The sequence below is a fragment of the Puma concolor genome, chromosome D2 (genome assembly GCF_028749965.1).
Source record: "Puma concolor isolate L17-30 chromosome D2, mPumCon1.1.hap2, whole genome shotgun sequence".
NCBI lineage: Eukaryota > Metazoa > Chordata > Mammalia > Carnivora > Felidae > Puma > Puma concolor.
In genome coordinates, this window is record NC_141677.1 from 38140074 (window position 1) to 38166376 (window position 26303).

The 26303-nt window shown below is 44.7% G+C and overlaps 1 protein-coding gene across 24 annotated transcripts in view; it reads right to left on the minus strand.

Moving 5' to 3' along the window:
- KCNMA1 (potassium calcium-activated channel subfamily M alpha 1) overlaps nucleotides 1-26303 on the minus strand; it is a 739980-nt gene that overhangs the window by 219851 nt on the left and 493826 nt on the right. For 23 of the 24 annotated variants that reach the window (XM_086680076.1, XM_086680093.1, XM_086680079.1 and 20 more), the window contains exons 7-9: nucleotides 18047-18122; nucleotides 15737-15907; nucleotides 14016-14107 (exon numbers count right to left, since the gene is read on the minus strand). In XM_086680076.1, the coding sequence (XP_086536202.1) occupies nucleotides 14016-14107; nucleotides 15737-15907; nucleotides 18047-18122 (339 nt within the window). Of the gene's footprint in view, nucleotides 1-13824; nucleotides 13917-14015; nucleotides 14108-15736; nucleotides 15908-18046; nucleotides 18123-26303 lie in introns of all 24 variants that reach the window. The other variant, XM_086680091.1, reaches the window with a different exon arrangement.

Here is a 26303-nt window from a genome sequence, read left to right on the forward strand (position 1 = left end):
AGGAAAGTTACACTATGAAGGTAACTAATGCTGTTCCCAATGAGGCTCTAGATTTGAACTTCTTCAGACTACTGATTAGTCTATCTTAATGTCAGTCTTATCAGTCTTAATGACTGATATTTACAGGGCCTGGCCGCATGGTTTGTGAAGATGGCCAACAAGCTTAAATCAATAACGATTTCTGATCGGATAGGACTTTTGGGTTTTTAAAACTTTGTCAAGTTCTGTAAACAAGTCTTTCTTGGGATAAACTAATGTTAATGGCTGGATCAAAAGATTCCTCTCAGATGCATGAAGAAGCATCTTAAATGCCAAAATAGTAGCAGATGGCATTCTGTGGAAAAGAGTTATTCATCCAGTATAAGCAAACAGGCCTGGTTTGGGGGCAGGGCTCTATAAACACAGGCTGGACTGATGTGTCATGAGCAAGTGTGGCATCAGTGGATGAGTGTGACAACCTTAAGAATAATGCTTGACTATTACAAACTCTACCAGGGCTCACCAGAAAATTGCCAACTGCTTGTTTAATGGGTATATCTTCACTAAACGACCATGAGTATGCCTCTCTCATCATTAAGCATCTCTGCCTCCAGAATGCAATCCCACACATTCTCCTCAATCACTCTCCTATCCTTCTTAGAGATGTCCAAGGGAAGCCAGGACGCCCCAGTTGAGTTGGAACCTGTTTCTGAGCTTAGTTCCACTGCGGCTTTTCAGAACGGACAACTTAGGGGAGGTGACCAAGGGCAGAAGGCATAAGAGGAGGATGCCGAGGGAGCCCCCAAACTCTTCAAGGCTCCAGTGAATGAGGCCTCCAGAGACTCACTGAGGCTGAGGTTAGCTGGATGAAAACTAAAATCTACACATTTTTAAGATTCAGGTAGTGTTTCTTAGAGCCTGAAAAGTAATGGGCTCCACTCCACAGTCTCATGTTTATCTTAGTATGAGAATAGCCCCTGGTGAATGTTTAGTCTAGTACCTGCTATTTGGATGTGGAAACTGAGGCCCAGAGATTCAGTACAAGGTGAGTGGCAGAGCAAGAGCAGCCCTACCCCCTTGGTTTGGTGCCTTCTAGATAGAGGGAGGGCTGATGCCGCTGGGCTGGGAGTCAGGAGACTGGGGCCAGTCACTACAAAATGAAGGAGCCCAGACTGACTGGGCTGTTCCCACGGACACTGATGGATCCCCCCACAGAGTTCTAGCTCTCTGCCCTTCTAGTCCAGGCTACCATCACATCTCGTCTAGACGTCGGCAGTACTTCCTAATTCAGTTCCCTGTTCACCCTCCACACCGCACCCCCCCCCCCTCAAAACAGCTAAAGAGCAAGGACTGAGGCAAATCTGCCTGCATCAGGTCCCCCCTGGGGGCAGGGAGGTCTCACATCGCTCTTTAGCAGAGCCTCATTCTAGGAAGACAATGTGAAATGCACAGCTCTGGGCTGTTTATTTTTAAAGATACTATATCCATTTTTACTGGAACAAGTATAAAGAACTTAAAAAACCCATAGCTATCCTGTCACAATAAATCACACAGAGTAAATTGAAAATCCTATACAGCTTTCCCTGAATACATTGTGCTCACTTTGTCAGAGAGGTAGATGAAATGTGGCATATATTGATCTAGATGTCTCTGTAAAACTATAATATTTATATCAAATACATATGCTAGAATCTCTTCTGTCTTTCTGCTGAGACTTCTAATCATGCTCTTTCCATCCAACCTCCCCCAACCTCCCCCTGCCCCCCGCCCACACCCCAATGGTAGCCACTGGCTTGGTGGGAATGAATTTTAAGAAGGACTTGTCAGGGAAATTCAGCAGCATTTTATCACATAGAAAGCAGGCTGGGGGCAGCAAGAGACCCCACAACCCAAAGCACACAGTGGTCAGTACTAAAATTTAAAGTTATCCCTCCAAGGTTGAATTTGAACCATTCAGTGTCCACAGAACTATCTCTCCAAGACTCTCACACAAGCTAAGGTTTAGGCAGATTCTGGGCTTGACCTTCTGTATCACCTGGTGGTGCTTTCTGTGACTGCTTTGTCCCACGGCTTCCCCTACTTTGGATCATGTCCTTCAGGATGACTGTTAACCAGGTTTTCCTGTGAAGTGCAGGACCCCACTGCCTAAAAGGAAGGAGACTAATCCAATTCCTGCCTTCCCACTTCCTCCTGTACTGACAGCCAGTCCCAAAGGAACTGACGTCCACGCAGGGCAGTTCACCTATGGCCAACAAAAGCTAGCTCCAGACTGTGCAGGTCCCATCCTTCTGATGAGGGAGCATAAGGCAAGCCACCCGACACCCTGCATGGCCCCCCCACCGAGGTGGGATATGTGTGATATTCCTTAGGCACTTCTGCCTCCCCAAGAACAAAGGAAAGGACAGAAAACAAATGGTTACATTGACAGAGTCTCTATCAGTTTACAAATATCTTAGTAAAATTACCAGAAAGGGGCAATCTTATCAATAGCCTAATCTCCAGGAACTCCTACTATCTTAATGATGTTTTGCTAGAGGGAAAAAAAAAAAAAAAAAACTTACCTTAGTTTGACAAAACTAGGCCCTCAGTAATCTGTGAGTTTTAGCATATGGAAATCCCTTTAAGAAACTTCCTCTTGGCTTCACCTCCCCCAACTCCATAGTATATATAACCAGTCACTCCTCACAAGCCCAGTGCAACTCTTTCTGCACACAGGTCCTGTCCCCATGCTTTAATAAAATCAACTTTTTTGCACCAAAGATGTCTCAAGAATTCTTTCCTGGTCATCAGCTCCGAACCCCCATCACTCCAAAACCCATCACTTCCATTCCACCTAGGGACCCATCACTTCCATTCCACCTAAGGACCTGGCTCAGGACCTCCAAAGCTTGCTAGACTTTCCAGAACTATCTACTGACCAATGGACTGGTTGGTAAGGTGTGCTTGTCTTGGACACCTGATGCCATTGTAAGTGTAGAAGAAACATAACCATTAGTTAACTGCAAGATTGTCAGATCATTGGCTGATTCTGCTACCCCAGATCTGTTTCGAGTTTGTGAGAGAACAGTACATGTAAGGAGGGCAAAAATGAAATCAAAACAACTGTGAGTGTGTTTTGAGGCCATAATCCCAAACGCTGGCTTTAGCCATTTCTGGTTAGAACAAATGAAAAAACAAAACAAGCAAACAAAAAGCCAAGGAGGTTTGGAGATAAGACTTCCTACCCAGGGCCACAGCTAGTACTTTGCTAATTACAAAGAAAGGAAATGCCTTCTCCCTCCTAGTGAGGAAGAGAATAAAGTAATCATCTTATCCAGCTGTCAATAGAGCTATTCTGGAAGACACAGGCTGTTTTGCAGTTTCCCTAAAAAGGGGCAGAAGGCTGAGCAAATAGATCCCAACAGTGCAGCAAAGGCACCTCTATAAAACAGAGCCGCAAGGTCACAGGACAGACTACTGGGAGTGCCAACAGTGAATACTGAGATGTCCTGACCAGAACAGAACTTTCTGCACAAAGTAGGTGCATCTGATCATATGCAGATGGTCAGGACCTAAACAACACCAGAGGGGTCTATATCTATACCTCCACCATCCTAGATCACAATTACATCTCCATAATTAGACCATGCCCAAGGAATGATCAAATATCTTTTGTAGCTTGTTGCCCAAAGGAAGCCTCAGTCCACGTCTTGAAAATAAATTCTGAGAACCTCAGGAGGCATTGGTTGTACTGACATGTGCAGCCCACACCCTCTCTTCTGTCAATGGCACCTCATTTTTAATTTGGGGAACCAGTCATCCCCAGTGAGATACAGTGTTGGGAACTTTAATCAAGTTTCCCTGCCCGAACTAGGCCAATCAATACTTCTCAGCCTTGAATGGAGTGACACTAAGTTCACAGTGGGATCCATCCTTGTGCAAAGCCCTATAATGACTATCCCTGAGTTTCTGCTTGCTGGGTCCCAGAGCTGCTTGCCTGGCTCAACTCTGTCCTTTCTGGGATCTTGCTCTTCAATTTTTCTCTGAATTCTATAAGGTACTCTAACCTTCCAAAAAAATTCCTCTCCTGCTTAAGTTAGCAAGAACCAGTTTCTGTTGCCTATAATCAAAGAGCCCCTAACTGGAAGAGTTGTTTACCTTAACCTTAATTTCTCACTTAATTTTCACAACAACCCAGTATGCTGGTATTGTTTGGGTTTCTTTCTCTCCCCACCCTTCTTTCCTTCCTTCCCCCAAGAGGAATTATACACCGATCTTAAGTGAGCAGTTCCATAACTGCCGGACTCTCTCACAAATTACACTGTGTCTCTTCCCAATACCCTTGCCCTTCCACATTTTATCCATCCCTTTACTGCAGACTTGGTAGGCTTTGGCCATTTTCAAGCAAGTCAATCTTCCTTTGACCCGGTTCTTCCAATCTTAAGAGAAATCAGGGCACTGAATAGCACTTTCCTCTATGCAGATCAAAGTAGATTTGCCTGTCTCTACTTGGTAATGCTGCTTCTGAATAAGAGGCACCAAGAGAAGAGAAGACTAAGGCCAAGGTCAACCATACCCTTCGGGGATGAAGGCGGAATGGGGGGGATAATGAGTCCAAGCACAGAAATGGCTCTTACTTTTGCCCTGGTAAAGGGGAGGTCTGTTAGCTTTGATGTGCAAAGCGAGCCCCACCTCCCTGCTAACACTCCGGGTAAATCATGCATCATGGCCCTAGAGCATATGTTGTTGGGACTACCTTCCCATAATGACAATCAAGTTGACACATCCTGGCCTTGTTCCCCAGCCACACCCAAGGGTGTTGTCCCTGCTAGCATATGCTGCTAGCTATCCAATCCCCTCTGAGTAGATCCAGCACACTTGCAAAGGCCTCAACTGGCCTCCAGCATCTGTTACACAGGTAAGAACTGGGAGGAGTTTACAGGTGTCAGGGTCGGCTGAGACATAATACACCACAGGGGCACTTAGGGTAGCGTCAGCAGCTCCCCCACCTTCCCAAGTCTCTCCATATCCCTCTTTTACTGGGCCCATCATTAAAACCATAGGTTTTTAGGTGCACAAGTCACCCCGCTATTACCTTTGCCCAAAACTGCTCCAAAGGGTACATTTTAACAATATGAATTATCCAATGCTTTTGGAAGCATTCCCTCTGAAATGTTTGCAGTCTTCACGATTTTATTGAACAAAATTCCTGCCAAAGAGCATTTCACTGGGATGATTCCCCTACATAATCAAGTCTCTATTTAGCTACCGCTTGTTCCTTGGATGGTTCTGATTGGTCAAAGTCTCAGGTAAGCTCCAGGAGAGCAAGAACCACATTTTCTTGCTCATTCTTTAGCCACAGCACTTAGCGCAGTGACTGGAACATAGCAGGGGGTCACATACTTGTTAGCTGAGCAAACATGCTGGGATGGCAACTTTCCTAAATCTGTTCTATATCCTAGCCAGCATTTGCCTTTGAGTTCAGTGGCTAAGGTTGCAAAGCCTCGCCAGAGACGGGCATGAATCTACCTCCGAACTGCCTCTATGTCCCCTAGTTAAGAAGGGATAGGAAGGGGGGATGAGATTGCTTTTACTGACAACTGGTACCATATCTGGAGCAGTCCCCATGGTTCCAGGGTGGGAACAGATCATTGTCATGCAACACTTGTACTAGATGTGGGAGCCCAAACCCTGAGAGACACAGAATCAGGTTTTCATGAGTTTCACATTACAACAGCCTGTAAGTTTACTAGAAGGAGACACTGGGCTTGGACAGCTAGAGAGTTTCCTGGTTTATTTTCAGTGTATGATGGCAGCAGCAGTGGGCCACACCCAAGTCTACTAGGAACCACTTTGTGTGGCTCTGGAAAGGCTTCCAACACAAGAAATGACATAGCAGGAAGACAGAAAACACGGTGAAATTTACTCTCGGATGGTGGTGTTTGTTGTTTAGATTTGGAAACTACCCAGGGAGGATTCACCCAATCAAACATGAGGCTGAGCAGAAAGATTCTTTAGGGATTATAATTAGAAAAGTCATATTCAAAATTCTTTCTTTCTTTTTTTTTTTTTTTTATGGAGGAAAGACTATCTGAGAGCAAAAGTCTAGGTTTGAATATGACTTTTTTTTTTTTTTAGGTACACAGTTCATCTCCCACCTACATTTCTATTCTTGTTTTCAGAACAATAGCTGGAACATTTTGAAAAGTGTGTGGAAAGGAAGAGAGACAGCAAGAAAGTGGAGGGGGGAGGGTGGGGCAAGCCTTCACTCCATTAGGTATTATCAGGAAATTGATTTAATATGCATCCAAGTCTCTTTAAATAGAGCTTCAAGTTTGAAAGGGGCTGAAGATGTGGCTTACAAGAATCCAAAGCAGATGCAAAGAAAGAAGCGCCCACATCCACACCCACCAAGACCCCTCTCATCAGAAAGGAATACCTAGCATGTTACATTATACAATACAGCATCTAATGACACTTGCTTTCGGTATCTGCCCCTCGGTTCTGAATTTCAGAAGTAGTAAAGGGGTCATTTTTCCAAAGTATTAGGGCAATCTCAATTCTTTTTTCCTCCCCCAAAAGTTTAATGTTAATCAAAGCAGAATGTCTAATCAGTCCAAGATGGTCTGTCAACTTGAATTATCTGTTTGTCTTCCTATTTACTGTATCTGTCTGTCTACAGTTCTTCCTATCTTTGTGAAGATCAGTTATTGGGGCCTGTGTTTCCTTCTGACTAGAATGGCTACCAGATGATCCTTCCTGGTGATATGTTGATGATTTGCTAATTTATGGCTTTTAAAATCTAGGAATCTGAAAACATTGCTGGGAGTTCAGGCTGGGAATCACATGGGCCATGCAAGGAGAGGACTGAATGGCTTCCCTGTCAAAGGACAGACGTTTGTGTGAAATGCAAAGCCTCAGTCACATTTCAACCAGAGTGATGTCTGTGATCTAGAAATCATAAATGGCACCTTATAGGAAACACTCTCTCCAGGAGTAACCCCCCCACCCACCACGTCAGGTTTTTTGCAGAAGCGAGAGTGAGTGTTGCCCAAGCTGTACGTAGACGGGAAAGGAAAGGAGGCCCATGGTACTTGGCCCAAGACAATACCACATGAATTAACCCCACATCCTATTCCCAAGTGCTGGAGTCAGCCCTTATCAGAAAAAGTACACATGGAAATGTTATTATAGGAAGACGGTCACCTCTGGGAACCAAGAGGAGAGGCTTAAATAAGCTCTGATTTTGAACTCCCCAGCCACTTTAGTGGCTAAATAATATAATGCATAGCTCAAGAGAGATGTGGCATATTTGGAAATCTTCATGGGTTTGAAGAAGTACATTTATACCCAGTGCCTGTGTGTAGCAAGCTCTCAATAATCACATGTGGAATGGACGGTGAAGGCATGACTCACGCTAGTTCCCCTAGGCTGGGGTTGGGGGGATGGCTATGGGGTAGACTGAGTGAGTCTTTATAAAGAAATATGCTTGACCTGAGAACAACATGGGGGTCAATGCACCGACCCCTGTGAAGTCAAAACTCCACATGTAACTTTTGACTCCCCAAAACTTGACTACTAATAGCCTATCATTGACTGGAAGCCTTACCAATAACATACACAGTCGATTGACACCTATTTTATGTGTTACATATGGCACAGACTGTATTCTTACCATAAAGCAAGCTGGAGAAAAGGAAATGTTAAGAAAATCCCAAGGCAGAGAAAACACACTTACAGTTCTGTACTGTATTTATCTCAAACAATCCACGTGTAAGTGGACCTGTGCGGTTCAAGCCCATGTTGATCAAGGGTCATAGGTAATGCCTGTTTGGGCACAGCAGATCGTTTAAGATTCTAATTCTCTGAAAAAGCAAAAATTGGTCTAGAACCACAGCAGGCAAAGGTTGAGCATGGTGGAGAAAATGGAGCGGGATTTCAAGACAGCCAGGCAGGAGGGAATAGAAAGTGGTCTCATAAAGGAACAAAAGCCACAGAGAGAGATGGATGAGGAGACCATTTCTGATATGAGGAGACACAGAATTTAATAAGAACCCGCTAATAAGGAACCAGGGAAGATACGCAGGGTACCCTCTCCTGGTAAGTCTGTGGAGAGTATACTATACAGGCGAAATAGAGCCTGAAAGGAAAATAAGATTTTAAGACTTACTCCCATGGTTGTAGGACCATGGTAGTAGGACCAAAGACCAATGGTTGTAAGCGGAGTCCGTGTGATATGAATTTTAAAACTAGGGTGTTGACTCCTCTCAGCCTAGGAGTAACAAAAGCTGGGGTGCACAGCCATGGAACAGGCTGTGACATCCCCTCCTCTGAAAGGTCACCTCCCAGGACCTCTTTACAGTAAGTCACCCCTGTTTTGCTCTATAATAGGATCTTAGTCTTTTTCATGTTCATTTTTGCCACATGTATGAACATTTGTACTTGGTATTTTCTTCAGTCATAGCCTTGCTCATTGCCTGTAACCTCCTGGCGACTGTAATGTCCTTGAGGACAAGTCCCACAGGTCGCTTGCTCACCACCGAATCCTTGGCATCCAACACAACCCTCATTGTGCCGGGCACAGAGGGGCTCAGTGAACATCCGTGGACTGAAAATGAGCAAGTGGAAATGATAACAGGAATGGAGAGTGAGGCAGGAAACTAACTGTGCTCTAGTATTTCTTAGCTCTTGAAATTCTTGTCTAAATTATTGAAAACTCTTTAAAATATAACCACCACATTAAAGAACATAATAAAGTACTCTGTTTTCATTTTTAAATGGAAAAGCATGATACATTCTGCCAACCTCTATGGCTTTAGGGCTCCCTTTTACAATCCTGAGGCCATGTTGAAGGCAGACTGCCTTACTCCCCCCAGGAAGACCCAGCCTCCTGAGGGTAACACTTCCACCTACAGCTCTGCAATAAACCTAGAGAGTGGATCTTGCAGAGGACTTTCGGGGCAGGCGGGAGGGAGGGAGGTCCTGCTACTCTAATTTTCTCTGACAGTTAAGAACCCACCACCAAAGAAGTTCTCTAAACCGAAGGAAGCCAGGTGGATATGTCTGCCAGGGCAGGGAATGCTCTTCTTAAGATGCCATGCAGATGGACTCTGCCTAGGAGGGTGTCTGCATCTGGCAGATCACTACAATCTGCCATGGCTGGTAACCTAGGAAGTGAGCTCCCCAGGAAGAGGTTGAAAGTGTTGAGACCCACAAATAAGGCACAATTTTGGTCAATGATCCGTCTGTCTATCCTTGAGAGCCCCTCATTGTTACAAGTGTACAAGAGGTAAATACATTCCTAGTCTAACCAAATGAGAAAAATCAAGGAAGAGATGGTTCAGTCCCCTCCCCACCTTTTTGTCCTTGGGGTGGGGCGAGGATCCTTAGAGGCAGTAGGTGAGCAGAAGGGAAACACAGGACCACAGTGATACTCGTGCATTTCTCTTCCTTTCCATCATGTGCACGGTGTTGTGGCCCCACTTATGGGTAGAGGTGGAAGAACAACCATAGGATCATGAGGTTCAGAACAAAAAGGGGTCTCAGGAGATGATCTTCAGAGGCAGCACGGCCCAGTGAAGCAGATTGCCCCTTGGTTCAAACCCTAGATGCGCCCTTTGTTAGCTGTGTGACATCAGGCAAGTCACATAACCTCTCTGTTCCTCAGTTTCCTCGCCCACTGCAAATGGAGATAATACTTCCCTTTGGTGGTTGCTGTGAGAATTAAGCGATATGCAAGTTTGTAGGTATTCTTACTGTCAGAGAAGGCAGTCTTAGGGCTCTGGGCTGTAACGAGTCACTTCTCATCTACAAGTGCCCCCAAAAGCTTGTGACCCAAGCTTTGTCTATATAAAGAAGAGTTCTAAGAGAAGCCACGGTATTTAAGTTTCACAAACAACTTTCCTGAATTGAAATTAGAGCTAGCTTAGTCTGTGACAATGGTTCCCTCAACCAGAAGAGAGGCCTAGCCTCCTCATTCAGCCACAGAACCTCTCCTTCAAGAAGACTTCATTCACCTCCCTGGTCCCCTTTGCCTTCTCCTTGTCGTCTATTATACCTTGTCCTCTCTGTGTGTCCTCTCAGCATTTGGCTACAGAAATCAGAAGAATAATCCAAAGCTATCCCATTCTTCCTTGTCCCAAACACCTGGCCTAGGACTGCCTCAGTTGGGGGCCCCAGAAGCCCATCATGGGAAACAAAAGGTCTGGATGGCTCCCTGGCCCGGCCACCTCTAACAAGGGGGTTACAACAGATGGATTCCTCTCTGTGGCTGATTATTTTCCATGGCCCTTGGCCATGTGACCTCAGACCATGATCTTGTCAGTTCTCATAAACTAACCAGGAGTGGCTGAGTCACACGCAGAGAGGAAATCTCAGGGGGGAACGGCAAGGGCCGTGGGAGGAAGGAGAGCAAGCTGGGACCCAAAGGCCATGGGAGCCTCACTCCGCTGCTCCCCCACCTCTGAGCAGCTTTGGCCTTACATGAAGGGAAGGAGGAGGCATCGGCCCCGGGGGTCAGCTGGGCCGTAGGCAGGCTACCCTTTTGAATAAGACCTGGGGTCTCAGCCCGAAAGGACAATTGTCCCCAAGACCTCCAACCCACAGAGACTGCCTGCTGAGGCCACTCATTGAACCTCTGGTTATTGACACCCAATTCCTATTCTTAGGAGCCCTGATGCATCATAATAAGATAGAGAATAGCTGACATGTCCCCACATCTACTGCTGGCTCTGGATGTCCTGTGGGAGGTCAAGTGAGGCATACTGAAGCGAATGTTGGAGGAAGCCAGGCCAGGCCTTTGATCCCATGTTGACGGTGAGGACGTGCCGGGGATGCTATATGAAGTGTTCACATTATGTCAAACACATTGATCAAAACCGAAAATGAGGTGCCAACAAAACCTCCATGTTCTCCAATATCCTGAAATTGGGTGTTGCGTAAACAAAACCCTGAACTTTTCTGCCTAATGTGTGTGTGTGTGTGTGTGTGTGTGTGTGTGTTTACTTTAAATCATCTTTAGATTTCAAAGTTGTGTGTCTCCAAAGCTTTTGGGTCACAAGTTACCTTAAATTCTCTGACAAGTTAATGCATCGTTAGAGTATTTCTGAGTAAGATATACATGTGTAAACAAATCCCTTAACTATGTATATGTTTTAATTACATTCTGGGCATTCACTTGATGAAATCCTGGGGAGAAGAGTGTACATACGTGTATCCATGAATACAGCACATGTATTTTTGCATACACAAAAACACAGGGCAAAGCACGCTATTTTAAGAGTCTGAGCTCTATCTTTCAACAAAGTTTAGCTGCTTTCCCTTTGCAAATGCATTTAATTTTATCTGGAAACTTTCTGACGTTAGAAATAGAACAACTGTAGTTTCTCATTATGTTTGCTGCCAGAATCCATGCTTGGTTGCTCAACTAAAGACCTTATATTGCTAATTACTACCACATGCCCATATCCCAAGCGAAAGAAAACTTATTGATTCTGACAGCCCATTCTCTCAACGCTGAATTCCAAATGAAAACTCAAATTTTGGCCAAACATAACATTTCATCAATCTTGTTCTACTGACTGGAAAAACAACATCAAACAAAGGGTGCTAATGGCCCTTTATTACCGTTCCTTTCCCAAGCTTATATTTTCTGATGAAAGATCTAAGTGACCAAAGGGCTTCTTTAAACTACTTAGTAATTAGCTTTTGAACCAGGAAACAATGCGTAAAGTAAAGTGAACGTTCCCAGTGTTGATGACAGGACCGACTCTCTGTCCTCAGGGTCGGGGGACATCAGAGACCCAAAGAGAACATTAAAAGCAAAGTGTGTATTTTCCTAAAGGGAGAAGAAAAAAAGAGACAGAGAAAACATCAGGCTAAAAGCCGGTGGTAAAAGATGACAGAGATGGAGACAGAACAAAAGCTGCGGGGAGTCTGTGATCTGAAGTCATCAGCACTCGGGGGTTTGAGTGGAGGTGCCAGGGCAAAAAGATGATGGGATCAGACCAGGGGTGGGTGAGTGACTGCTGGTCTCAGTCCTCATCTGGGTTGCCCACCAACAAAAGCCACCCGCCACCAGGCCCACCCGCACCGGACTAGGGAAACTAGAGGGAAAAAAAATTTTACCTGGAGGGAGAGTCAAGAAGTATTTTCAGCATGGACTTGGGGGCGATTGACTTTATTGGCTTCTTCGGGGGCAGTGACAAGGAAATGCTGGCCGAGGTAGTGGGGTGGGAGGAATAAAGAGAGCCCATGCCCTCAGAATGCCTTCTGCTTTATGGCGACCTGTTCACACCTTAAAGGCAAAATGGACAGAGGAGCTGTTTTTCTCTTGGCAATGGAATAAATGACCAATGGGAATCTCTGGACTTATCTGGCCTTTTGGATCCAACCAATGGCCCAGAAATCAGAACAGCTTGGTTCTAATCTCATCCAGGGTTGTTAAGATAATAGGGAGAGGAGGGCTCCATTAGAGGAAAGGTGGAGGAACGTGCTGCCTCTACAGACGAGACGCCAACTGGCCTCCTCTCGCTCACTGTCCTTTGTTCCTTTGAAAGGAAACTGGTGTCCTGTGGGCAGTTCAAGAAAATGAGTCTTTTTATTTTCCACCTCTTCATTTTCTGAAGGAAGGACAGGACACCTGAGCTCAGGATGCACTGGAATCACCGACAGGAGATGAGGTTTACTCCATCCAACATGATTACAGGGCCCAGAGGAGATGGGGGTGGAGGATGGGGAAGGGCAATGCTATAGTTTTATTTTCTCTTAAAAAGCAAAATAGGCTATTCAAGAGTTCACCTGAAAATGTACTGGGGGAGGGGGACCTAGTTATGTGATAGGAGCTTCTATGACCAGGAAGGGGCCTGAGTGATGAAAATATTCTCATCTTCATCTGCATGGTAATTACTGGGTGTGTACATAGGTACAAATCCCTTGAGCTGTACTTTAAAGCTATATACCTCTTACTTTGTGGAAGTTAAAACAAAAACCCAGAAACAACAAAAACAAGGCTGAGTGCCCAAGAAAAAGTTAAAAAAAAAAAAAAAGTAAAGAATGGTTGCCACCAGCCCCGCCTCTCCGGAGGCCTTCTTCCCCCAAGACAGTGCTCTGGCAGAAGACAGAGATGGTAAGGCCCTGCCATTTACTTAGGAGTCAAATTTTAGGTTGATAACGAACCCAGACACTGGTATTGATATCAATAAAACGATCTGAACACAAACTGAAATGGTCCCCAAGAAGAAAGCACTGATGTATGGGAAGTCAAACAAAAGACCATCAGGAATAGCATGTGGTACCCTAGCATACCATAAATGTAATATGTCTTGCCCAGAAGGAATTTCAGCTGAGTAATGAGTCCCTTTGAGGACACGTTCGGTGCCTCCTGGCTAAAGAGAATTGGTTTCCTGGCTGCCACGATGCCTTTACAGCAGGCAAGGTGACCTTTTTCTTGCCCTCCCTAAGACTTCCCTGCTGGAGTATGATCCCATGTTATTGCTGCACAAAAACAACCCCATAGTATGGCATCACCTTAGTCTGGGGCACCAGAATGTAATCACTAAGCCAGTTGAATGAGCTTGGTTTACTTGGTAGGGATTAGAACAGAAGATACAGGCCCAGTTACCTACAACCCGTTCCAGGAGAAACACAGTGGGTCTCTCAGAAAGACGGGTGGGGAAGAAAGGCACGAACGGGTGGGCACAGGTCTGGATGGTCAGTCCACAGGTGACGTCACACCCCACACAGAATGTGGCCCTTCCCTCACAGAAGCACCTGGGTAGGAGGAGGGAGGGCTGGGATTCAGGTGTCACCGCCACAGGGGCTCTTGAAAGTCACTCAACCACATCTTTTCTGATGTAACTGACTTACTTTCTGCCTCCATGTTTGTTAAAAGTCCCGCCGAATTTATTCCGATTCAGGATGAGAGCAGCAATTTCGGGCACGTAGCGGGCAAACATTGCCTACATGCATGAAACAAAGAAACAAGAGCCAAAAAAAAAAATGGCATGCAGAGAGGATTCTACCGCAGCAGAGGCAGCAAAACCTCTTGGCATACTTACTTTCTTCCACTAACCGCACTATAGGAGCCCCCGTATTTCTTGCGGTTTCCTATTAATTCTATGATTTCAGGGACGTAGCTGGCAAACATGGCCTGAGGAGAAGACAGGAGACAGAAGAGAGACTGAAAAGACAGGCCAAAGAAAGGGGGTGACCTTTTCAGAGGGGGTGGGGGGGGTCAGAACACTAAGATCCGAAAACACAAAGGGGTTAGAACTGCAAAGGTATATACCACTGTGGTGGGTTGTAAAAATAAAGGCACAAAAAGGGCAAGCTCCTGAAAATACACAGGACAAAACAAACATTAACCAACCCGGACAACTAAAAAAAAATAAATAAATAAAATAAAAAAATCGCAGTCGAGAAAAATACAAAAGAGACAGGAATAAATAAGTTGACATCTAGCACTTCTTGCTAAAGGAAAGTCAGTAAAGGGGGTGCATGCTGGTGAAATCACACACACACACACACACACACACACGCACACACACACACACACAACTGCAAGAGAAGACTTTCTTTCTAGCTAAAATTCACAGGAGAATCAATGCCTTTATGAGTGATGAAAGACAATAAACATCAAAAGAAGATTAAAATAATATAAACTTATCCAATAAAAAAAAAATCACTAAAAAGCACAAAAGGTAAATTTAGGAAATCATGTAGGGGGGTGGAGAAGAAAGGAGAAACACAAAACTGCCATGTTTTGCCCAACAAACATTGTGCTTGTGGCTGCATAAGTGGGTCTCGTTACCTACAGGGACCTCCCTGATGCTGAGGAAATGCTTGTGTTAGCTTACACACGCACATGTACATTTAATATACATTTTTAAAATGTATATATGTCGTATGCATACAGAACAGAGAGATGTATATGCATAGTACAAATGTATGTGCCGTGGACACATGTGAAAGCTGTGTGTGAAGTAGGATTCTAATCACTTACCACATAACAGTGCAAACATCTAAACTTCACCTAAGTTACTTTGAAAGACAAAATGCAGCAACCCCCAATATGTTGCCAGAAATCCCCCTTTCAAAAATTACATCCTAACTGACTGTTATGACCTGCAAAAACCAGAAAAGCAAAGAGCAGAACCTTCTGACTTACAAAGGGGGAGGGAAAATATCCCATGTGTCACTGCATAATGGAGTTGGTTGGTTCTTTACAAAACCACCCTCGGCTCACCTAATGATGTCCACCTGCATGAGACCAGTAGGCTTTGCATCCTCTGCGGGGACCCTACTCTCTGGGGCAGGCCCCGGCCACAGTGTTTGTTGGAAGTTAGGAGAGGATCGTGAAGGATGTGGGGGAGCTCGTGAAACCGCAAACTGTCTGCCGAGTATCTATAGCATCTACTGGGTCAGGTGACAACAACTGTCCTTGCAGAGGGTATCAGCTACTGAATCATATTACTAAAGAACAGACACTCTCACTTAATAAGTGAGCATCACTTTCTTAAGACAATTAGGTTTCCTCCTGGTGAAAAGGCTGACCCTGACAAGGGCAGTGTGCCTGGGTCTCTGGGGAACAAGTCTCATATACCAAAGAAATATGCAGTAAAGCCACCATTGCATTTGGATGTACTCGGTCTGATTGTAACACTAAGGCAATCACTTGCTTGCAATGAAGAAACAGAGTCAAAATACAAAGCTTTAAAGAAATGGATAATGGAAAATATTAATGACCATAAAAATCAACATCATAATAAAGAGCTTTTACCAGTCCCCCGAGGATGAAGAAGACCATGAAGAGGCGCCCAAGTGTGGTTTTTGCGTAAACATCCCCATAGCCAACAGTGGACATTGTGACCATGAGTAAATAGACGCATTCCCAATACGTAAGAGCCTGGTTGTTTTGGAAATTTTCCCATGGGTCCCCTGAATTCTCCACCTAAAGCAAGGGGACAGGGAAGAAAAAGGATGACATTATATACATATGATAAACCAGGGACACAAAAACTCCAGCGGGCTGCTTCCGGATACACGGCCACCTCAACACAAGGTATCTGCTGCCCGGGTAAGTTCTGTAGTGATGACTCAGAATCCAGCTTCCCATCCCCCTACTGCCCCACTCCCCCACCCCAGACAGGTAACAGAGAAAGTGGAGAGGCTGTAACAGAAACATATCTTCCTAGCTGATTGGGACAAAGAGGGAAAGAAACAAAGGTAAATATCCCTAGGTTTTCTTCTCATTGTTAAAGATTTGAAGCCAGCTGAATTTTAAGGCATTGCCCCTGGCTACGTTTTACAGTATCCTCTTCAAGGGAAGAGCCAGAGAGCCCTGCCCTGACCTTTCTCTGTGAGTTCCTGCTCAGTCTCTGAGGGCCTGGCTCATGCACTCCCAAAGAAATTCTAAACTCTCCCACAAAGGGCCTCGTCCTTTCATCATTCTGACCAAGGCGATTGCTCGGTGGGCCTCCCTCATGCAGATCTTACACCCGGACCCCAAACAGCATCTCTCGGAGTCTGACTTTGCTCTCCTGACTTTGCAGAATGTCAGGGATGGCTCTACCCTGCAAACGGCAGGAATTTCCCTGAGAGCATGAAAATCGAGCTCATGAGAACAATTTGCTTTTGTGCAACTCATCAGACCAAGGGTCAGCAAGCTTTTTCCGTAAAGGAAAAGATAGTAAACATTTTCAGTTCTGCGCAACGCAGTTTGTGATCTCTGTAGCAACAACTCAACTCTGCAGAAGGTGAATCAGCCAGAAGCAATACTTACACTAAAGGGGCGTGGATGAATTGGGAGCCCTTTGGCCCCAGGGGTGCAGGATGCCCATCTCTGCTTTAGACTTTACAAAACACTTCCCATCGAATTTGATCCACCAACAAGTTGTGAGGTAGGCAAGAGAGATAATTCGGGAGAGAGGGAGATGGGTGGGCTGGGCCTCCAGGTCTACCCCAGATCCCAACCCTGCAATATACTGTGCCACTGTTCCACCAGCACAGCCCCTGTGGGCAGTGAGCCTCCAGGCCTCCAATCCCCCAGGCCTCCCGCTCTTCCTCTGCAGAAAGGGTCCAGAACTTAGCCTCTTTCACACATGACTTCTTGATCCAAACGTGCCATTTTCATGGAGGTTTCCTGGTGAAGCAGAAGCGACTTCACAAGATATTAAGGTGAGCTCACTGGCCTACCAAAGACCACATTTGTGATTGGGGTGATTACCTACTAAGAGTGATTTCAGCCAAGAATTCCATCAACACAAAGGGGTGGGTGGGGAGCCATCAGATCTAGTAGTCGAGTGAGAGCCCCGGCTTCCATGCCAGGCTGCCTTCCTCTACATGGTAATTACATAAATCCCAGTGATGTTAGGTAACTAAATGTACCCTTCCCCTCACTTAACGCAGATAGAGGCTTTCCTCAGCAAGGGAAAGGCACTTTTACTCAAATCTTCAGAATTAGATGAGGCTCCTTCCAGTTTTAACAGTTTGTGTTTGTATGAAACATGCTTCCAACAAAAGCTGTGTTCCCTAAAAGCAGGAATAAAAGCCGGCCTCCAGGAGGTGAGAATAGCTTGACTTAATAATATAAGCCTTTCAAAGAGTCATTAATTTAAAAGAATTAACATTTTTGAGATACAAAATAACTTGACAAGCAATCAGGCAAAAGAATCGAAGGTAGCTTTTTGTAAGGGGGAAGTGGAGGGAAATTAAGGGATCTGAATTTGTTGTTCATTAAGAGATGTGGGTCAAACTTTCAACCTTGTCACCAACACATTTTCAAGTGTTGGCTGAGGAAGCACTGCCATCTTGTGGCTGCCTGGAGTTACTGCAGACAGAATGAAAAATCCCCCCAACCCGGTGAGCCGAAAAATGCAGGTTAATGGAGCGAACATCATTCACCATTCGGAATTAGTTTGGGGTATAGGGTTGGACACCCAGACAATTGTGCAGTTGCCTCTCCTTCTCTTACATTCTTGAGCTAGGCTGAAGTTTCTCTTCAGGGAGAAAAATTTCAGGTAATAAAATGACGCAGGGGGGGTACCTGTTGCAGAAAAGCCAGAGCTGAAGCATCTTCAAAGATACTCACCAAATGGATGAACCCAGCTGCTGTTAGCCATGTGCTGATAAATATGGAGAGCAGATTCACCAGCTTGATGGAATTACTGTGCAAAAGAGATAATAAGCAAAATCCCCAAGTTACAAAAAAAAGATCATGCTGGGGCTGCCTTCCAGAGTGACAGCAATCTTTAGGGGACAGGCAGCCCACCTTCACTCTCCAGTGTTTCCTCTATCATAAAGAAATGTCCCAGAAGACAGCATCAGTAGCTAGGTAGGGCCAGAGCCTACAGAAAAATGACATCTGGGCCACTAAAAGTGACCCCTAAATTAACCCCTCCGTTGGGTTTAAATTTTTTTAATTAAATTTTATTTTGAACATTTTTATATCTATAGAACTGTGGAAAGAAAAGTATAATAAACACTTATATGCCCTTCATCTAGATTGATCAATTAACAGTTTTGTACATTTGTTTTGTCTCTAGGAGCACCTGGGTGGCTCAGTCAGTTAAGCATCCAACTTTGATCGTGGCTCAGGTCACGATCTCACGGTTTGTGACTTCAAGTCCCATGTCAGGCTCCGTGCTGACAGCACGGAGCCTGCTTGGGATTCTCTCTCTCCCTCCCTCTCTCTCTCAAAATAAATAAACTTTAAAAAAAAATAAGGAGTGGCACCTGGGTGGCTCAGTCGGTTAAGCATCTGACCTCAGCTCAGGGCATGATCTCACGGTTTGTGGGTTCAAGCCTTACATTGGACTCTATGCTGGCAGTGCAGGGCCTGCTTGGAATTCTCTCTCCTTCTCTCCCTCTGTTCCTCCCCAAATTGCACTCTTCTCTCTCTCTCTCTCTCAAAATAAATACATATTTAAAAAAAATAAATTAAAATTAAAATTAAAAAACATAAGGAAACCGTGCAACACAGCCACACTACAGCTGTCATACCTAAAATAATTCACATGAATCCAGGAACGTCATCTAAAATGCACTCTTTATTTGAATTTCTCCAGTTGCCCTGAAATTGTTTATTGATGCTTTCATTTTTTCACCCTGATACAGGAACTAACCAAGATTCAGGGACTGCCTTTGGTTATTATGTTGCTTTCTGTATTCCAGGGGTCTGGAAAGTTTTTCTATAAAGGGGCAGGTGGTAAATATTTTAGGCTTTGTGGGTCACAGCATCTCTGTGGCAACTCTTCTACTCTGCTGCTGTTGCATAGAAGCAGGAGAACGAATGTGTCTGTGTTCCAACAGAACTTTATTTACCAAAACAGGCAGTGAGCTGGATTAGCCCTTGGCCTATATCATTTGCCAATCCCTGCTTTGTTCTCCTTTAATCTACACCACCCCCACCCCCACCCCCCCACCCCCCCCCCCGCCCAACTCTTTCTGTTTGTTTTCAAAGACATTTAATTTTCTTTACACTCAGGTCAGCTGCCTTATTTATGTCCCATATTCTGATTTGTCTAATCGTTCCCCCATGACAAGATTCTGTTTATATGCTTCTGTTAAGAGTATCTAACTGGGATGGCAGCACATGAGAAAATCTCAACTCAATTACACTAGGCCCAGTCATTTGGTTAAGGTGGGAACATTAAATCTTGCCACCAAGAAGAGCCCACTTCCTTGTAATTAATATGTCATCTGTGCAGCAAGAATCTGAGACTATATGAACATCCTATTCTCTAAAAACCTCATGCTGAATAATTTCAGCATCCATCAGTGTTCCCTGAGTGGATCATTTGGGACTCACTACATTTTAAGCATCCTGAAAGCACAGGCCTTGTCTGTCTGGATCCTGGGAACATGAGTCCCTGGCACATAATAGGGCCTCTATGCATAAGTACTGAATGAACTGGTCCCTTCCTCTGCACTCTCCATACTTAGCTTCACCAGGCTCACTCCCACTGGAGTACAGCTCCTTGAACGCTGTCATCAGCAGGTCATTTCTCTGTCCAAAGACTCCCTGTTGGCTAAATGTTATTACATCCAAACTCCTTCCATCCTCAACACTGGCTAAAGTTGCAGGCTTAACCACCACCCTCTTCTACATAAACTCTTGAAACTTCTGTAGCAGCCAAACCCGGGTACTACGTCTTTGTTTATGCTACTACCATAGATGGTCCTTCCCATCAATGCAAATATTTCCCTTTCTTCAGAGCCTGGTTCAATCCCCATGTCCTCATTAATGTGGTCCCCCCACCTGCAATACAAGGTGACTCCTCATGGCTCTTACTTTCAGGCACTCGTTGGTAATCGATCCCAGTGTCTTAAGACATCTTCTGTAATGTTGTTTGGATTGCTTTTGTCTCATGTTCTAACTGCATCTTGCAGAAACAAAGTCTATCTTCTGCCTCTTTCAGTCTCCCTATAGTGGCTGAATGCCACCCACAGGGTAGTTCAGCCCATTATCCTTGACAGATTGTTTTCTGCCCTCTCCCATCTCTTCCTCACTGGGATCCGATGATGTAAATCCTGAGAGTTTAAGATCACAGTTAACAGTAATGGCTTACACTTCTATGGTTCCTTTATGGTGCTTACCATTAGCTCACTGTTCTAAGTGCTTTGAGTGTATTAACTCCTCTACTTTTCACAATGACTCTGTGAAGTCATCCAAACCCAAGCTCACATGGTGAGCACCAGAGTTGGGATTTGAGCTGGGGCAGCTTGGCTGCTGAGTCTGCCCTCTTGGCCGCTACACAGTCACAGACTGGCATCTGTCAGAAAGTCTTCCTTGATTGCTAAAGCAAAGCTGTGTCTCCCCCCATGCTCTATGCATAGGATAGGAGAAGGTCAGAGATAGCTGCTCCACGGAGGAGAGAGACTATGTAGACATATTGATTAACCCCTTGAACCGCCACAAAAGAGAATGGAAAGGAAAAATTCTGATAACTACATCTACACTGGGGTCACCATGTAGAGGAAGGCGGGGTGGGCTGCAGTCCAAGGTAGCACAGGGGTTGAAGGAGAAGCCCCTCAGTGGAGGTCAGATCAGTGGCTCTAGGACAGGCACGAGACAAGGGTCCAGTTTGCCTTTTTCTTCAATCTTCTTTTCTTTAAGTAACTGAGCAGAGGAACCCATGGTCTTAGTTTCCTAGAGTTGGTTCTAACAGTTCAAGGAAAGAATAACCAAATATTTTTAATTTTGTTTGATACTGATCTCTTGAAATGTGTGGAATGACTCCTTTCTGGTTCAAAAACAGAAAAAACAATACAAACGTCTACTCTGTCATTCTTGGTCATTTCTAGAGTTGCCAGATTATGAGAATTGCCTATAAAAATTGCCAATATTTATTGAATCCCTATTATGTGCTATGCACTTTGTTGGGTTCTTTATTTTCTTCAGATTTTTACCATTTACCTTTTGATATAGGTATGATCACTGTCCTCACTAACCAAATAAACTGAGGCTTAGTGTACTTAAGCAGCTTGCCTGAGAAGACATGGTCGGAACATGTAAGTGGTGGAGTTAATAGTCTAACCAGGCCTGTCTGATCCAAATCCTATTTAACACGGTAATTCGGAGAAGCAGTACACAGCTGTTTTTATTGTTCTTTGTTTTGTCCCATATCTCTTCCTCAAGGACAGCCCAGTCCTCAGCCTCTAGCACTCAAAGGTTCCCACCTCTCCCTCTACCTGGGTGGCCTGAGCCACACTGGCTGATGGAGGAGCTCCCGGCTCTAAAGGGCTCCGAAGTAAGGCCTATCAGAGGCATGTCTCAGAAACTGAGCAGGATAAAAATAATCTTTTTCCTTCTGAGATTTGGGTGCAGAAAATATTAAGTCTGGAGCTCTAGAAGGCCATCTGCCCTGGAGAAACTCTGTCCTGAGAATGTAACCTAAAAGAAATAAAGAGAGAGGCAGAATCCTGATGAGAGAATCTGAACCTCTGGATCCACACATGCTCAATTCTCTCTTGAATCCCAGTCATTACTAAGGATGGTTCAAAGTAGACTCTGTCACTTGCAATTAAAGCCATCTGCCTGCAACAGAAGGGATTGATAGCCAAAAAGCACGTGGGCGTGAAGCCTATATGAATGAATGAATGAATGAATGAATGAAAAAAATTAAAAAAAAACAAAAACATAGATATAAGGCATCAACCCAACGAGCCACTGGGGAAAGCAACTCTGGCAATCAGTGAACTGAACATTGTTGTGGCTGAAACACCATTATGTCTTGTTCCCAACTAGTTTCTTAATGGGAAGCCAAACTAGAGCAAAACCCCGTCTCTACCTTGTGAGTCCTCCAAGGTGTGAGCTAACATTGGAGCATGAGAAGCAGTTGAGGAACAGGTAGCCAGTAGCAAAGGGAGAGATCTCAGAAAAGCGTGTATAAATAGTCCTCGATTTAACAATGGTTCAACTTACGACTTTTTGACTTTACAATGGTGTGAAAGCCATCTGCATTCAGTAGAAACTAGATTTTGACTTTTGGTCCTTTCCTGGGCTAGCAATATGCCGCATGATTTCTCTCACGACTCTGGGTAGTGACAGCGAGATGCAGCCCCCAGTCAGCCACGCGATCACAAGAGCAAACAATCGATACACAGCCATTTTGTTTTCCACTTCCGGGACAGTATTCAGTAAAATACATGAGCTATTCAGCACTTTAATATAAAATCGGCTTTGTGTTAGATCATTTTGTCCAGGTGTAGGCTAATTTAAGCGTTCTGAGCACATTTAAGGTGAGGCTAGGCTAAGCTCTGTGTGAGAGGTTAGGAGTATTAAATGCATTTTTGACTTATAGTGAGTTTATCTCACTATACGATAATCCCATCGTAAGTCAAGGAAAATGTGTAGTGTTCATTTTCTCAAAGGGTAATTAAATACCAAGTTGATTCACTTACAAACTTCCAGATCCTTGGAACCTGAACAAAGCAGTGTCCCACCAACCACCATGTGGAACGCTCTTGAGATATTAAAACTATTGCAGCCTTTGAGCCTCTTGGTGCTTTGGAAAAACAACCTAAATATGGTGATTACTAATTTCTAAATAATTGTCACAATGATATTAATAGTGCTTAAGGGAGTTCTTGCTGTGCGTGGAGTTCATCATTGATGATGAAAGACTCTGTATTCAGTGCTGAAATCTGATTATTTTATGGCATTATCATCATTACAGATCACTAGTATTAGGAATTTGCTTTCCAAATTAAACTATACAACCAGGTAATTATCTAAAAGCTCTGTGAAAAAGATGCAAAATTAACTCTTGGTGCACTTATTGCATATTCTGAAATTTGAACCTCACCAGGTTGCACAGGGCTCCGTGGGAGGAGGCATGGGGTAGCAGGGCCAAGTTTGTGCACTCTGCATGGCAAAAGGGGCCATTGGAAATAAGCATAGGTTTTTGGCCAAAGCCATGGGTCTGAGCCAAACACAAACTTCCCAATGGCAAGAATGACTGGAACCATTCGGATTCAAGCCCCTTTCCCATGCCTTGAGGGAGGGGACTATGACCTTATGAGAACCTAACTCATGAAGAAAATCATTTCAATGTTGTCCACTTTCATTGCTGCCTCCCCAACTCATGAGTTCTCCATAGCCATTGGAGAAATTTACATTACTGGATACAGTGAATTTTCCAAGGGCAGGCACAGATATCTTTCTGTTCCTATAGATCAGAGACCTTTCCAGGACCCCATAGATACTGGAAGAGAGAAAGTCTTTCTCTTTTTGAAAGTATAGCTATAAACCCAGAGCTAACATGAGCCATCTTTTCCCTCAGTGTATTTAACAAGACATGTTTTGGTTAACACTAAAAACATCATCCACTTTCTACAAAGAAGGGCAAATCTGTCCCTGTTCAGCTTGTCCACTATTTTCCTCCGTTCTGGCTAAAGTTACAGCCAGGTGTCAATGGGTTTATTTTGTTTTATTATTATCTTTGCTAGACAGATGTAAGATATCCACCCCTGAAAAGTCACTTGGACTATACTACTTTGAGATGAATATTCTGAACTCTAAGCAAAATTGGGTTCGGGCAATTCTTCCCCTTTAATCTCTCTGCCCCTCTACCTGCTCTCTACCCCAACTTGCCCTGCCTAAGGCCATTTCCTGATACCACTCACCTGGACAACTGCCTTGACTGGTCTAATGCTCTACAGTCTTAGATGCTTCAAACCCATCAAACAATTGGTGGACTAGTAGATCTTTCTAAAATGTAAATCTGACCACATTCCTCTCCTACTTAAACCCTTCAGCAATTCCCTCTTGCTCTCCAAGTTAAATCCATGACACCTGAGAGCCCTCACGATGTGGCCTCCACCTGCACAAGCCCTTGCAGTCTCCATAGGGAATACTCTTTTTTTTTAAGAACCTAACCTTGGAAGTTCGTAAGGGTTGGGGAAGTTTTACTTTACCCTTTATGCTTTTCTACGTTGTTGAAATGTTTATAATGAGCTATAGACTGCTTTGATAATTAGTAAGGCCGTTGCCACTTAAAACAAATTGTTGGGATGACCCATGTTTTTATCATCAGCCCGTACACATGAAATGAGATCAGAATGACAGCCTTTAAAACAGAGATGCTTATTTTGCTCTGAGTGTAGAATAAGTCCGCTCTCATCTGGGAGTCTTTTCGCCAGTTTTCAGAGCCACTGAGGCACCGCCAAAGCTCAGACGATGACATGGAGGGGAACCTGTCCCCTTCAAGATGCCATTTTCCAGAGAAGGAACACATTAGGACCCTCTTTTGGCTGGTAGTTGGCAGGAATGGCCCTGATGCTGTCCCATAACTGTGAACTGTTTCTTTCTTCTGTGTTTTCTCTGTCATCCTGTTCACTCTGCTGCCCTCTTAATTGTCTCTCCCTCCCTCCCTCCCTCTCTCTCTCTCTCCCCAATATACTTCCCTGCTCTGTTTCTTCCAGCTCTTTGCCAAGCAAGGCAACCAAAGGACAGAAAATGAAGCTGCAATTTCAAATCATTATTTCAAATCACATTTGCAATATCTCTATGCCTACCTAATGCCACAGATTGGTAGGGACTGGCCACCCGAGGAAACCAGGCAAAATCTCCCTAAAGATGATTACAGGGCTGCGCCCACCCTTCTGGAAGGTCACCATGAACACAGCAGAGTACAGAGGAGTCACCAGAAAAATTGCTCTGCGTCCAAAGCCCTATAAAAACCAAGCCTTCCCTTTCTCTCAATCAGAGCCTTTGGGATCTGGGCTTGGGAGTGTGCAGAAGGAAAGAGCTGAGATTAACCAGGCACCTGAGGAGAGAAGGCTCAAAGAGCTGGTCTAAAGCCTCTGGAGTTCTTATAAATTAAGTCAAGTTTTCTTCTGTGCCTGGGGTCTGGACTTTACCTGCTCTCCTATAATGTCATTTTTGTTTTCCCACCACAGAACCCCTAGTCTCCAGGAGTACCAGACTACTCAAAGCACCCCCAAGGGCCATGTTCTCTCACCCATGTGCTTTTGCAGCTTCTATGATTGGATGATGCCCAAGCCCACCCCTGCCTGGATGACATCTAGTTTTCTAGGAAGCTTACCTAAGACCTTTTCTTGAAAAGAGCCTTGACTGCCCCACATTCATGTCAAGCCTGGTTTCATTCCTCTCCTCCATGCCTCACCGCCTCCCACTCCCACCCCTGGATATACCTGTGACCCAGTACCACCACACCACAGGTCCAGCTGGCTCTTCCCTCCTCATGCACTCTCTGATAGCAGGACGCTACCCTGGCACCCATCTCACTGCTGGTACGAATAGATGGTCAGTTCAGGCTTGTTGAATTAACTCAGTCACCCACCTAAGCAACAGGAACAGGGACAATCCAAGGCGGGGGGGGGGGGGGGGGGGTTGTGATGAAAACCCGCTCTACCATAGAAAGAGCTTAACTGAGTGGGAAGTAGGATGATGGGGAGATGCTGTTTGGGGCTCAAGATAGCAGACACCTGGCATCCTGCCACCCCATGAGTCTTCCCTAAGGCCACTCTCTCCTGATTTATAGTCACCTCTGTCCCGTGCTGGCTGCTTCAGCTCTTTCCCCTGTGCCTTGGGAGAATGAACCTCACCCATACTTGTGGCCTTCTTGGTGAATTGTGCACCACAGACATTAGTGCTATTTCCTGCACCTAAAGGAAAAGAATCTTCTCCAAGGATTGAAAAATCGGTGGGTCTCTTGATAAAGGTCCAGAAAAAGATATTTTATTCACATGGCTTAACATTCTCCCAAGTCCAAAAAGGATCCATGTGGAATGCAAGAAAAATGAGAACACAGTTCTCGCCATGTTATTCCTTGGAGTAATGGCACATTCTTAAAACACTGGTGTCAGAGAGTTAAAACCCC